General features: G+C 42.0%; 1 protein-coding gene across 1 annotated transcript in view; it reads right to left on the reverse strand.

Annotated features, from left to right (window-relative positions):
- The window catches only part of si:ch211-203d1.3 (protein phosphatase Slingshot homolog 3), a 46,536-nt gene that overhangs the window by 25,069 nt on the left and 5,654 nt on the right, over window positions 1–15,813 (reverse strand). The window contains exons 5-7 of the mRNA XM_062045984.1: window positions 3,614–3,729; window positions 3,458–3,526; window positions 2,630–2,695 (exon numbers count right to left, since the gene is read on the reverse strand). Coding sequence (XP_061901968.1) covers window positions 2,630–2,695; window positions 3,458–3,526; window positions 3,614–3,729 — 251 coding nt within the window. The remainder of the gene's footprint in view (window positions 1–2,629; window positions 2,696–3,457; window positions 3,527–3,613; window positions 3,730–15,813) is intronic.

Below are 15,813 nucleotides of genomic sequence, written 5' to 3' on the forward strand. Positions count from 1 at the left end.
AATGAAGATAACTTTAAACTAGTCTTAACTTGAAAGAAATACACTCTATACATTGCTAATGTGGTAAATGACTATTCTAGCTGCAAATGTCTGCTTTTTGGTGCAATATCTACATAGGTGTATAGAGGCCCATTTCCAGCAACTATCACTCCAGTGTTCTAATGGTACAATGTGTTTGCTCATTGGCTCAGAAGGCTAATTGATGATTAGAAAACCCTTGTGCAATCATGTTCACACATCTGAAAACACTTTAGCTTGTTAAGAAGCTACAAAACTGACCTTCCTTTGAGCAGATTGAGTTTCTGGAGCATCACATTTGTGGGGTCAATTAAACGCTCAAAATGGCCAGAAAAAGAGAACTTTCATCTGAAACTCGACAGTCTATTCTTGTTCTTACAAATGAAGGCTATTCCACTAAATTGTTTGGGTGACCCCAAAATTTTGAACGGTAGTGTGTATATATATATATATATATATATATATATATATATATATATATATATATATATATATATATATATATATATGTAACAGGGTCAATAATGTCTTGTAAATAATGTATTTTATAATGTTTTATTATTGTTATAATTACACAAAATGTGTAAGTTACATGTAAATACCTGAATGTTGTTCGATGTTTTGTCAATGTGGAACCATTGTCTCGTTGTCCCTCCTACTGCAATAATTACTGTGACACCTGTCTTTTTATATGCATTGGACACGCCTTCCAACTTCCCTTTTGTCTACGATGACGGGAGAGGTAGGCGTCCATGCGACGACAGAAAATTTATTGTCTTGTTAAGAACTTAAGTTCACTTTCTTGTTCATTATTATATTTGTGTAGGGGCTCGACCATGGCAGAAAGTTATTGACAACTATTGTATTCTGTGTATTATCAGGTATGTTTTTATTTCACTGTTGTACTTAACTCGCCCAGAGGAAAAGACCACCGGTTACATATACATATACATATACATATATATATATATATATATATATACACACACATATATATACATATATATACATACATATACATACATACATACATACATACATACATACATGCATACATATATATATATATATATATATATATATATATATATATATATATATATATATATATATATATATATATATATATATATATATATATATATATTAGAGATGCTCGGTCTGCGGACACACCCGCGGAGTCCGCGGGTAATCCGCGGGTCGGGCGGATGAATGACGAAAAAAATAGATTTTAAATAGATTCGGGCGGGTGGCGGTTAAACCAATTCGGAAATATATATACATAGTAAATGTATAAAGAGAATCCTATGTGTCCCAGCAACAATTGAGTGGCGCAAGTGAGCGCTCCTTCAGCGCAGCAGGGCGCATTTTAGAGGCCAAGCGCTCTCGCCTGAATCCTGGCACTGTAGATACCATTTTATTCCTGCATAGTGCTAAAACAAAAAAGTAAGTAGACATACGGTTGGATATGTTAAACGAATTAGTCTACGTTACCTAGGCTATACCAAATAAGCCCATGTCTAACCTATATTGAGTTGGGTCAGCTGAATAATTGTGATGGTTACGTGTTGTTTGGGCGCACTACAATGCAAAGGAATTAAGACAATTGCGTTGTTTATTGTGGTTTTTTTTCAATTGGAGATATACTACTGTATGTTCATTATTTGAACATACAGGCTATTTAGCCTGCTTTGTTCGTCGCGACCGTCTATTTTCATTATAATTCAATTATTATTATTTATTTAATTTATTTTTTTTTAAATAGGGATGACATACATATATTCTTTAACCTCACTAATGCCTTGCATCGTCTATATTAGATATATAACAACGGGCCGGTGGCGGGTGGGTGTGGTTTTGATAAAATGTTGGTTCGGGTGGATGGCAGGTGGATGACGACTTTTGTGATGCGGTTGCGGATGAAATAATTGCCTATCCGCGCATCTCTAATATATATATATATATATATATATATACATATATGGTTCCCTGAATGCAGTCGGCTTTGGGCCCCTGGCCAAATTCTTTGAGCCCAATGCGGCCCCCCAGTCAAAAAGTTTGGACACCCCTTGTCTCAAACAACACAGTGAAGGTCTATACACTTGCAGACAATATAAATCACTATACAGCACTGTATATCAAACAAACATAACAAGGACGTGATGGATCCACCTTTTATTTAATAACAACTGAACTGTAATCTATGCGCCGCCCCGCCAACATGCGCGCACACAGAAGCCACTCTCAAATGACCATAAAATCCTGAATAAACATTTAAAGGAGTAAAATCCAACCACATTAGCATCATCAACAAGGACCTTAGGAGAAAAAAACAGCTGGTAGAGACAGACAGAAGAATCCACACTACAAAATAATGTAAGAACCCCAAGTATGAGTCGTGCTGATATTGTATTGGGTTATAACCGTATCGGTCAAGACTAAAGGCTCCAATATCGGTATTGAAAGTGAAGAGTTGTATCAAGAGACCCTTATCGAAAACTAAACCATACAAAAAGTGGGTGATACAAAAACCAAGGTACTACTGTAATAATGTTTGTTGTATTAGGGGTCTGATAGATTCATGTGTGTGTATGTACATGTAACAACTCACCACATGGTCTGCATGGAAACTGGCTTAAAAATTCTTGTTTCTTCTGCTGAGGTGACACTAAAACCGCTGTGAAGGAGGAAGGGAGAGAGAGACAGGAAAAGATACCAAGTGAGACTTACAGAAAAGAGGAAGTGACACTGACACAGAGTACAATAAATAAACTGTCCCAAAAGGACAATTATTTCACTATCCAGGGCAAACTAGTGACAAGTGGCGTGAAAGAGAGAGGTGCGAAAATCTACAGCAAGGAACGTGTTAAAAGCACATTAACACAGTTTGAGATGTGAGCCGACGCGATGAGGGTAGAACAAGCTGACGTGATAACAGCATGTGATAGCGGATCCATTGCAAACGCTGTAGTCTAAAGTGGAGTCCCCCCCCCCCCCCACGCACTTCACCACATCTTCTTTCATGAGGAAAGATCTCACACCATAGCTTTATTTGGAAGTTCACTTATCTCACATTTGAAACAGAAAACGAGGCCAAGCATGCTGGAGTTTCAAACGGTTCCCAAGCTTATGTAAGTAAGTGATAGGGGCAGTTATAATTCATGGAGAATCATTCCGCTCCATAAATAGCAACATTCCTCATTCACATGATCTCAGGCCAGAGAGTCTGCGCTCGGGTTGCACAGTTTATGCTTTGCTGTGAACAACAACATGCTGCGCTTCTGCTACTTTCATTTAATTAAATTCTAGCCCCACCGGCATGAGTCATTGTCAAGTGTTTTTTTAAAATAACAACCCATATAATTTCAAGAAGGGTTCCATGACAAAAATGTATATATTTGTATATAATAGTGAAGCCAAGACTGAGCTCCGCTCTTACCCATCTCCATCCAGGTACACTTGTGTGTCGCTCCAAATAGGTAGAACCAACCCAATGGTGCACTCGTCACTGAACCAGAATCATAAACAACAAGATGTTTACTGATAATATGTCACAGAAATGGTTCTCAAGGTGGACTATGTTGGAGGCACACACCTTTCCTGTTTGGGGAAGTCCATGCCTAGCAGGATGCTCTCGTCTTTGTTAGCCAGGGTGGAGACGACAATGAGGTACCTGACTCGGACCGTGCTGACGGACTCCAACTGCACGGCCTGCGGGATGCATAGAGAGTGTATGAGGCATCCTGGAGGGCAACACAATGCATCGTAACAACTAAAGGCTGAGCAGAAGCTAATTATGTCTTTTCATTGATTGATTGAGACTTTTATTAGTAGGTTGCACAGTGAAGTACATATTCCGTACAATTGACCACTAAATGGTAACACCCCAATAAGTTTTTCAATTTGTTTAAGTCGGGGTCCACTTAAATTGATTCATGATACAGATATATACTATCAGATATATACTATCATCATAATACAGGGGGGGAGTAGGATATGGACAGCAAGTAGTGGACATAGAGAGAGAGAGAGAGAGAGATCAGAAGGCATAAGAAAAAGTATCTGCATTTGATTGTTTACATTTGATTATTAGCAATCCGGGGAGGGTGTTAGTTTAGGGTTGTAGCTGCCTGGAGGTGAACTTTTATTGCGGTTTTGAAGGAGGATAGAGATGCCCTTTCTTTTATACCTGTTGGGAGCGCATTCCACATTGATGTGGCATAGAAAGAGAATGAGTTAAGACCTTTGTTAGTTCGGAATCTGGGTTTAACGTGGTTAGTGGAGCTTCCCCTGGTGTTGTGGTTATGGCAGTCATTTACGTCAAGGAAGTAGTTTGACATGTACTTCGGTATCAGGGAGGTGTAGTGGATTTTATAGACTATGCTCAGTGCAAGTTGTTTAACTCTGTCCTCCACCTTGAGCCAGCCCACTTTAGAGAAGTGGGTAGGAGTGAGGTGTGATCTGGGGTGGAGGTCTAGAAGTAACCTGACTAGCTTGTTCTGGGATGTCAAAACTTAATGGTTTACATTTGCCTTTTACAACAATCACATTCCAGCATGGCAGCCATAACAACACTGGCACAATCTAATTGACTCAAATACAATTACTGCAGTCAACATACTGCCTTTAAGAATACAAAATGCTTTGTTTTGATAGAAACTATTGGTCACCAGGTAAATCTGATTTTCTCAAGTAGCTAAACAATAAATCAGTATGATGCACTGCAAACCACTGTGTCAATAACAACTTAACATAATGGCAGCCATAATACCAACATAGTATTGTGCTAAGTGAGGTGTTGCTGCTTTGTTATGACGTGCCAGGAAGGTGAATGTTGTACCTGCTGTGGCGTGTGAAAATCAATCCAAAAGGTTATTCTCTATTGTAACGTCACTTTTATTCAGTGACGTGCAGTCAGGGGAGGCGGGGCCTCACGTACCATCATGGAAAGAAAAAAAATGTAAAAAGAAAAAAAATTAATTAAATTGTTATATGTATCCAGTGATTATACTATAAAGTTATTTTCCATTTAACTTCACCAGTTTTAGATTATTTTTATTCAAAATGCTGAATTTTCACATTTGCCGTTCAAATACTGAGAAGAGACTTGCGGTGAGTCACCAGCCAGTTGAGCCTCACCATGGATTGCGCAACGACTCGGCTAACTGCTGGCCTGCTGTGCAGTGAGAGCGTATCACTATATGAATTATATTATACATTACATAGCTGAGGTATATAATGTACAGTGTATTTTGTCAACAACTGTATGTGTGTAACGTATTTCTTGTGCTGAGCAATCATAAAACGGCTGCGAAGACGCACTGGCTGAGGCTCGCAGTAATCCCGCCTCATGGTGGTAGAGGGTGCTAGTGATCCCATGGATCATTTTTGCGACTACTCGGCTGCAGAATAACTGACAACAAGCAGCAACAGTTAGCGATTGTTTATTTTTTCCTCTCGCCTGGACTTTTAAAATGGAGGATTACATATCTAAAATAAAACAGTTTTCTAAACTGGACTTTCATTCGAAGCAGGAGGTAATAATTAAAGGAAGATCTCCATCGAGACAGAGAGACTTTTAAAACTGAAGAAAGATAAGGAAAACTTCTATAAACAAGTTATCGATGCTTTTATTCAGAAGGAGCGGCGCATGGACTTCATTTATAAGTAAAGGTAAGACCATAATAACGTTTTTTTTATTAAATGTGCTTTTTTGTGTGCTACAGTTTGTATGTGTAAATTTAAAGTTAAGTTAAAGTACCAATGATTGTCACACACACTAGATGTAATGAAATTTGTCCTCTGCATTTGACCCATCCCCTTGCTCACCCCCTGGGAGGTGAGGGGAGCAGTGGGCAGCAGCGGCGCCGCGCCCGGGAATCATTTTTGGTGATTTAAAGGCCTACTGAAACCCACTACTACCGACCACGCAGTCTGATAGTTTATATATCAATGATGAAATCTTAAAATTATAACACATGCCAATACGGCCGGGTTAACTTATAAAGTGACATTTTAAATTTGCCGCTAAACTTCCGGTTCGAAACGCCTCTGAGGATGACGTATGCGCGTGACGTAGCCCGGCGAACACGGGTATGCCTTCCACATTGAAGCCGATACGAAAAAGCTCTGTTTTCATTTCATAATTCCACAGTATTCTGGACATCTGTGTTCGTGAATCTGTTTCAATCATGTTCATTGCATTATGGAGAAGGAAGCCGAGCAAGCAAAGAAGAAAGTTGTCGGTGCGAAATGGACGTATTTTTCGAACGTAGTCAGCCACAACAGTACACAGCCGGCGCTTCTTTGTTTACATTCCCGAAAGATGCAGTCAAGATGGAAGAACTCGGATAACAGAGACTCTAACCAGGAGGACTTTTGATTTGGATACACAGACGCCTGTAGAGAACTGGGACAACACAGACTCTTACCAGGATTACTTTGATTTGGATGACAAAGACGCAGACGTGCTACTGTGAGTATGCAGCTTTGGCTATTTTTTGCGTATGTACGTAACTTTTTTAAAATATATAAGCTTTATGAACCTTGGGTTAGGTGAACGGTCTTTTGGGCTGAGTGATTGTGTGTGTTGATCATGTGTTTGAATTGTATTGGCGTGTTCTATGGAGCTAGGAGCTAGCAGAGGAGCTAGGAGCTAGCATAACACGTACCGTACCGTACGTGCGCGTCACGTACGTAACTTTTTAAAAATATATAAGCTTTATGAACCTTGGGTTAGGTGAACGGTCTTTTGGGCTGAGTGATTGTGTGTGTTGATCAGGTGTTTGAATTGTATTGGCGTGTTCTATGGAGCTAGGAGCTAGCAGAGGAGCTAGGAGCTAGCATAACAAACACGCAGGTGTTATTATGCAGGATTAATTTGTGGCATATTAAATATAAGCCTGGTTGTGTTGTGGCTAATAGAGTATATATATGTCTTGTGTTTATTTACTGTTGTAGTCATTCCCAGCTGAATATCAGGTACCGTGAGTATGCAGCCTTGGCTGCTAAACATTCGATAACTTGACCGTATGTGCGCGTCACGTACGTAACTTTTTAAAAATATATAAGCTTTATGAACCTTGGGTTAGGTAAACGGTCTTTTGGGCTGAGTGATTGTGTGTGTTGATCAGGTGTTTGAATTGTATTGGCGTGTTCTATGGAGCTAGGAGCTAGCAGAGGAGCTAGGAGCTAGCATAACAAACACGCAGGTGTTTTTATGCAGGATTAATTTGTGGCATATTAAATATAAGCCTGGTTGTGTTGTGGCTAATAGAGTATATATATGTCTTGTGTTTATTTACTGTTGTAGTCATTCCCAGCTGAATATCAGGTCACCCCCGGCTCTCACAGCATCTTCCCTATCTGAATAGCTTCAACTCCCCACTAGTCCTTCACTTGCACTTTACTCATCCACAAATCTTTCATCCTCGCTCAAATTAATGGGGAAATTGTCGCTTTCTCGGTCCGAATCTCTCTCACTTCATGCGGCCATCATTGTAAACAATAGGGAACTTTGCGTATATGTTCAACTGACTACGTCACGCTACTTCCGGTAGGTGCAAGCCTTTTTTTTATCAGATATTAAAAGTTGCAATCTTTATCGTCGTTGTTCTATACTAAATCCTTTCAGCAAAAATATGGCAATATCGCGAAATGATCAAGTATGACACATAGAATAGATCTGCTATCCCCGTTTAAATAAAAAAAATTCATTTCAGTAGGCCTTTAACCCCCAATTCCAACCCTTGATACTGAGTGCCAAGCAGGGAAGAATGCTGGTATGAGCTTTTAAACATAACCCGTTAACTGCTGCCAATCAAATGGTAAATAAGATACTCTTTAGGGTTCATATGTTTGTAAATCTGACTGTGATGAAGTCAGTGCCTCACCAGCCATTAACCTCACCGCGCGTCACTGCTTTTATTAGCACACATGACAGTTTGGACTTTGTTCTTTCACGGTTCCTAATTAAAAGACTCGCATGTCGCCTGCCGTCTCTGTATCCAGGGGTCACCTTTCCTTTTGTCTTTGACAAGAGGAATGTGCACAAAGTCCAAAAGCTCCATAAATGTAAAGGTAGCACAACGACTGCGTTCACACAAACGCTATCCTAGCGGTCCAAAGCCTGTTTGAGTGTCCAGGGTGAACACCTAACAAATTTGTTGCCCCCTCGCTCGTATACTTAAGACTGCAGCACCAACTAATGTACAAACAGGACATACAAACACATATTACTTAAACTGTTGTGCCTATTATTAATGATAACAATATATATGAATGATATAAATCAGTACAATCACACATATAACAAACTGTCACTACACCTGGGTAAAACAGAGTCCATCCTACTTGGGTCCAAGCACAACCTAAGTAAATCCCCGGGCTTTACGATTAAAGCAGGTGATGCCATAATCACCAGCAAAGATGAGGTAATTTACCAAGGTTGGACAACACTCTCTCGGGTGAAAAAATGGCATTAAAAACAATCACCAAGATCAATAATAAAACTAGATTTTTGGGCAGGTTTTCTGCTTTTATCAACAGGGATACACTTAAGACCCTTGCCGGTGCCCTCGTACAGTGTCATTTTGACTACACCTCATGGTTCACCAGTATCCCCAAGCCACTAAAAACAAAACTGCAAACGTCCCAAAACAAGCTGGTGAGACTCCTGCTCAACCTCCCATACAGGACTCACCTAACTCAAGCCCACTTTACCAAATTGGGATGGCTTAGAGTTGAGGAAAGAGTACACCAAATTGCAATGGTATTCAAAATACTCAGATAAACTGTCCCCAAGTACCTGTCCAACTATTTCACCGGAGTAAGTGATGCTCACAGATACTTCACGGGAGGGAGTTCCTCAGACCTCGTCTCCCCCAAATTCAAGACTCTCATGGGAAAAATGGTTAAATTGTTTTTGTTGGCGGTCTTACGTGCCGAAGCTCTCGTCATGGCCAAGCCACCTTCGATTGCGTCTCCACCTCGGCAGCAATGTTTTAGTTTTTAGTGCTTCCATATCGAGTTTCCTGACAGATATAAGTTAGAACTATACGCTACTTTGTATTAGATATGGCAACAGCGGAGGATGTATGTGCATGTACGAGCCAGTCTTCCCCGCAACAAGAGGATAGAGATAAAGAAGGAACTTATTGACTACACTGCAAAAAGTCAGTGTTCAAAAACAAGAAAAAAAATACAAAAATGAGGGGTATTTTATTTGTACTAAGCAAAATTATCTGCCAATAGAACAAGAAATTTGGCTAGTCAAGACTTTCCAAAACAAGTAAAATTAGCTAACCTCAATGGACCCAAAAATAGCTTAAAATAAGTATATTCTCACTAATAACAAGTGCACTTTTCTTGGTAAAAAAAAAAAAAGAGACCTTTTTTTGCTCAATATGTTGAAAAATATTCTTAAATGAAGTAAATGCTAGTACCATTATCTTGACATAATGATATGCGCCCGGCATTACATTTCTTGAAACCAGCAAACTTATACTAAAAACTAATTTATTGTTCTTAATGGAAAGGCAACGAGGTAAGCGCTTGTTACTCTCGGGGTCTCCTCGCCGCTCAGGCAAATCATATTGTCTAAAAAGGCATTTTTCCATGGATAACATGACATCATCGCGCCAAGTGCGTGCTCTTTCAGTCAATTAGTGCGCATATATACAGCAAAAAAAATTTAAATTGTAATTTTGAAGAATTTATCTGAATGTGCATGAACTATTTCTGTTCAAAATTGTTTGAAATGTTAAATGTTTAAATATTAACTGTCAGTTTACTGTACTGTGCCAACTGTACTACTATACGAGTACGTATTTTCTATTGTTTCATTGAAAATAAAACAGCAAAGTCCATTTGGCTGTCATCTGTTTTAATTATGAGACACAATTGTGTCAAAATCATGATTTTTTTTTCATGCTTGAAATAAGAAATGATGACTTTAAAAAAGTAGTTTAATACTTGTGAGTGTTGATGACACAGCTTTGCAACACTTGATATTCTAGTTTCAAGCATGTTTTACTCAATATAGCTCATCAAATCTCAGCAACAAGCTGTAATATCTTACTGACATCATTTAGGACCAAAACACTTAAAACAAGTAAAACACTCTAACATAAAATCTGCTTAGTGAGAAGAATTATCTTATCAGACAGAACATAAGCAAATATCACCCTTATTTGAGATATTTCATCTTACTTAGATTTCAGTTTTTGCAGTGTACAACTTTGGACTACAAGTGAATAACTTTCTACCATGTATGAAGATATCCGCTGGCGTAACGAAGGCAAAATGTGTCACTAAAGTCTCAAATTCCGAACGGCTCTTTTGGAGGCAAACGTGGTTTATTAATATCTCGTTTGTATTAAAATTTTCAGGCGTTATGGGTTCTCTAATACACAAACACAGGTGCCAACAGGTAAAGAACATTGGTTTTGCATAATATGACCGCGTTAAGCTTGACATGATGCATATCCACAAATGGCGGATATAGGTTAAGCGTTTTCCAGGAAAGACAATGTTAATTTGTTGAATTTGAGGCCAATGTTATGAAAAAGAAGAGTGTTAAAGGCCTACTGAAAGCCACTACTAGCGACCACGCAGTCTGATAGTTTATATATCAATGATGAAATCTTAACATTGCAACACATGCCAATACGGCCGGGTTAACTTATAAAGTGACATTTTACATTTCCCGCTAAACTTCCGGTTGAAAACGTCTATGTATGATGACGTATGCGGGTGACGTCAATCGTTGAAACGGAAGTATTCGGACTCCATTGAATCCAATACAAAAAGCTCTGTTTTCATCTCATAATTCCACAGTATTCTGGACATCTGTGTTGGTGAATCTTTTGCAATTTGTTTAATGAACAATGAAGACTGCAAAGAAGAAAGTTGTAGGTGGGATCGGTGTATTAGCGGCGGACTACAGCAACACAACCAGGAGGACTTTGAGATGGATAGCAGACGCGCTAGCCGCCGACCTCACCTTGATTTCCTCCGTCTCCGGGCTGCCGACCGCATCTATGGTGAAGTCCTTCGTCGCACCGTCGATCGCTGGAACGCAGGTGAGCACGGGTGTTGATGAGCAGATGAGGGCTGGCTGACGTAGGTGGATAGCTAATGTTTTTAGCATAGCTCTGTGAGGTCCTGTTGCTAAGTTAGCTTCAATGGCGTTGTTAGCAACAGCATTGTTAAGCTTCGCCAGCCTGGAAAGAATTAACCGTGTAGTTACATGTCCATGGTTTAATAGTATTGTTGATCTTCTGTCTATCCTTCCAGTCAGGGATTTATTTATTTTGTTTCTATCTGCATTTAAGTCCGATGCTATCACGTTAGCTCCGTAGCTAAAGATGTATTGTCGTGGAGATAAAAGTCACTGTGAATGTCCATTTCACGTTCTGGACTCTCATTTTCAAGAGGATATAGTATCCCAGGTGGTTTAAAATACAAATCCGTGATCCACAATAGAAAAAGGAGAAAGTGTAGAATCCAATGAACCCTTGTACCTAAGTTAAGGTCAGAGCGAAAAAAGATACGTCCTGCACTGCACTCTAGTCCTTCACTCTAACGTTCCTCATCCACAAATCTTTCATCCTCGCTCAAATTAATGGGGTAATCGTCGCTTTCTCGGTCTGAATCGCTCTCGCTGCATTGAAAACAATGGGGAAATGTGAGGAGCCTTTCAACCTGTGACGTCACGCTACTTCCGGTACAGGCAAGGCTTTTTTTATCAGCGACCACAAGTTGCGAACTTTATCGTCAATGTTCTCTACTAAATCCTTTCAGCAAAAATATGGCAATATCGCGAAATGATCAAGTATGACACATAGAATGGATCTGCTATCCCCGTTTAAATAAAAACAATTCATTTCAGTAGGCCTTTAAAGGGGATTTCTGGAGATAGCGCATGTTCAAGTTGCCGAGCAGATGGGTTTGCTTCAATAAAATGTTTAAAGCTCATGTGACTGACCATGTGTAGAAGGAGCTTCTGGCCATCCCTTGACTTAACAATAGAGTCACTGTACTGTAAAACAACACTTTGTCTTTTAATCAAGTTGACAACTGTCACAATCTCTCATTCCAGGTTGGACCTTGTTTTGTGTTTCACTACTTTCGGTATTTGTTTCCTTTCCAGCGCTCCTATTTTCCTTCCACTTCTTGTCTGGCTCCACCACTCCTCTGGCTTGCAGAAGGGTATAGCTACGGCCGCAGAAGTACTACAGTAAGTTGCACCCACTCTTAAGTTGCACCAAGAGTGACAACAAGGGAAGTGAACCGTATTTTAAAGATGTGGCCACAGTGGCGCTGACAACGCCAGAGTGGACTCTCGGGCGAGACTTAAGAGTGGGGCGTGACTTAGACGTAAAGTCGGCGAGACTTAGACCTAAAGTGGGCGAGACTTAGAGTGGGGCGTGACTTAGACCTAAAGTGGGCGAAACATGGACCTAAAGTGGGCGAGACTTAAGAGTGGGCGTAACTTAGACCTAAAGTGGGCGAGTCTTGAACCTAAAGTGGGCGAGACTTAAGAGTGGGGCGTGACTTAGACCTAAAGTGGGCGAGACTTAAGAGTGGGCGCAACTTAGACCTAAAGTGGGCAGGATTTAGACCTAAAGTGGGCGAGACTTAGACCTAAAGTGGGCGCGACTTAGACCTAAAGTGGGCGTGACTTAGACCCAAAGTGGGCGAGACTTAAGAGTGGGGCGTGACTTAGACTTAAAGTGGGCGAGACTTAGACCCAAAGTGGGCGAGACTTAAGAGTGGGGCGTGACTTAGACTTAAAGTGGGCGAGACTTAGACCTAAAGTGGGCGAGACTTTGACCTAAACTGGACGAGACTTAAGAGTGGGCGCAACATAGACCTAAAGTGGGCAGGATTTAGACCTAAAGTGGGCGAGACTTTGACCTAAAGTGGACGAGACTTAAGAGTGGGCGCAACTTAGACCTAAAGTGGGCAGGATTTAGACCTAAAGTGGGCGAGACTTAGAGTGGGGCGCGACTTAGACCTAAAGTGGGCGAGACTTAGACCTAAAATGGGCAAGACTTAGACCTAAAGTGGGCAAGACTTAGAGTGGGCGCGACTTAGACCCAAAGTGGGCGAGACTTAAGAGTGGGGCGTGACTTAGACTTGAAGTGGACGAGACTTAAGAGTGGGCGCGACTTAGACCTAAAGTGGGCGAGACTTAGACCTAAAATGGGCAAGACTTAGACCTAAAGTGGGCAAGACTTAGAGTGGGCGCGACTTAGACCCAAAGTGGGCGAGACTTAAGAGTGGGGCGTGACTTAGACTTGAAGTGGACGAGACTTAAGAGTGGGCACAACTTAGACCTAAAGTGGGCAGGATTTAGACCTAAAGTGGGCGAGACTTAGAGTGGGGCGCGACTTAGACCTTAAGTGGGTGAGACTTAGACCTAAAGTGGGCAAGACTTAGACCTAAAGTGGGCAAGACTTAGAGTGGGCGCAACTTAGACCCAAAGTGGGCGAGACTTAAGAGTGGGGCGTGACTTAGACCTAAAGTGGGCGAGACTTAAGAGTGGGCGCGACTTAGACCTAAAGTGGGCGAGACTGTGACCTAAAGTGGACGAGACTTAAGAGTGGGCGCAACTTAGACCTAAAGTGGGCGAGACTGTGACCTAAAGTGGACGAGACTTAAGAGTGGGCGCAACTTAGACCTAAAGTGGGCAGGACTTAGACCTAAGGTGGGCGAGACTGTGACCTAAAGTGGACGAGACTTAAGAGTGGGCGCAACTTAGACCTAAAGTGGGCGAGACTTAGGAGTGGGCGCGACTTAGACCTAAAGTGGGCGAGACTTAAGAGTGGGCGCGACTTAGACCTAAAGTGGGCGAGACTGTGACCTAAAGTGGACGAGACTTAAGAGTGGGCGCAACTTAGACCTAAAGTGGGCGAGACTGTGACCTAAAGTGGACGAGACTTAAGAGTGGGCGCAACTTAGACCTAAAGTGGGCAGGACTTAGACCTAAAGTGGGCGAGACTGTGACCTAAAGTGGACGAGACTTAAGAGTGGGCGCAACTTAGACCTAAAGTGGGCAGGACTTAGACCTAAAGTGGGCGAGACTTAGAGTGGGGCGCGACTTAGACCTAAAGTGGGCGAGACTTAGACCTAAAATTCGGTGCGACTTAGACTAAAGTGGGCGAGACTTAAGAATGGGGCGTGACTTAGACCTAAAGTGGGCAAGACTTAGACCTAAAGTGGCCGAGATTTAGACCTAAAGTGGGCGAGACTTAAGAGTGGGGCGTGACTTAGACTTAAAGTGGGCGAGACTTAAGAGTGGGCGCGACTTAGACCTAAAGTGGGCGAGACTTTGACCTAAAGTGGACGAGACTTAAGAGTGGGCGCAACTTAGACCTAAAGTGGGCAGGATTTAGACCTAAAGTGGGCGAGACTTAGACCTAAAGTGGGCGCGACTTAGACCTAAAGTGGGCAAGACTTAGAGTGGGCGCGACTTAGACCCAAAGTGGGCGAGACTTAAGAGTGGGGCGTGACTTAGACTTAAAGTGGGCGAGACTTAGACCTAAAGTGGGCGAGACTTAAGAGTGGGCGCGACTTAGACCTAAAGTGGGTTAGACTTAGACCTAAACTGGACGAGACTTAAGAGTGGGCGCGACTTAGACCTAAAGTGGGCGAGACTTTGACCTAAAGTGGACGAGACTTAAGAGTGGGCGCAACTTAGACCTAAAGTGGGCAGGATTTAGACCTAAAGTGGGCGAGACTTAGATCTAAAGTGGGCGCGACTTAGACCTAAAGTGGGCAAGACTTAGAGTGGGCGCGACTTAGACCCAAAGTGGGCGAGACTTAAGAGTGGGGCGTGACTTAGACTTAAAGTGGGCGAGACTTAGACCTTAAGTGGGCGAGACTTAAGAGTGGGCGCGACTTAGACCTAAAGTGGGTTAGACTTAGACCTAAACTGGACGAGACTTAAGAGTGGGCGCGACTTAGACCTACAGTGGGCGAGACTTTGACCTAAAGTGGACGAGACTTAAGAGTGGGCGCAACTTAGACCTAAAGTGGGCAGGATTTAGACCTAAAGTGGGCGAGACTTAGACCTAAAGTGGGCGCGACTTAGACCTAAAGTGGGCAAGACTTAGAGTGGGCGCGACTTAGACCCAAAGTGGGCGAGACTTAAGAGTGGGGCGTGACTTAGACTTAAAGTGGGCGAGACTTAGACCTAAAGTGGGCAAGACTTAGAGTGGGCGCGACTTAGACCCAAAGTGGGCGAGACTTAAGAGTGGGGCGTGACTTAGACTTAAAGTGGGCGAGACTTAGACCTAAAGTGGGCGAGACTTAAGAGTGGGCGCAACTTAGACCTAAAGTGGGCAGGATTTAGACCTAAAGTGGGCGAGACTTAGACCTAAAGTGGGTGAGACTTAGACCTAAAGTGGGCGAGACTTAGACCTAAAGTGGAGCGCGACTTAGACCTAAAGTGGGTGAGACTTAGACCTAAAGTGGGTGAGACTTAGAGTGGGTGGGACTTAGACCTAACGTGGGTGAGACTTAGACCTAAAGTTGGCGCGACTTAGACCTAAAGTGGGTGAGACTTAGAGTGGGTGGGACTTAGACCTAAAGTGGGTGAGACTTAGACCTAAAGTGGGCGCAACTTAGACCTAAAGTGGGCGCGACATATTGTTATTGTTGGCTTCATGAGGTGTCAAGGTTTCCCTATGTTTGTTGTGCACTTCCGTGCTGCACTAGCTTCTGGTTTGAGCATTAAAGACTTCTCTTACCTGCATGTTGTCTCCTGTCTCCGCATTTTGGGGTCACAAC

This window comes from Entelurus aequoreus, linkage group LG04, assembly GCF_033978785.1.
Source record: "Entelurus aequoreus isolate RoL-2023_Sb linkage group LG04, RoL_Eaeq_v1.1, whole genome shotgun sequence".
Lineage (NCBI taxonomy): Eukaryota > Metazoa > Chordata > Actinopteri > Syngnathiformes > Syngnathidae > Entelurus > Entelurus aequoreus.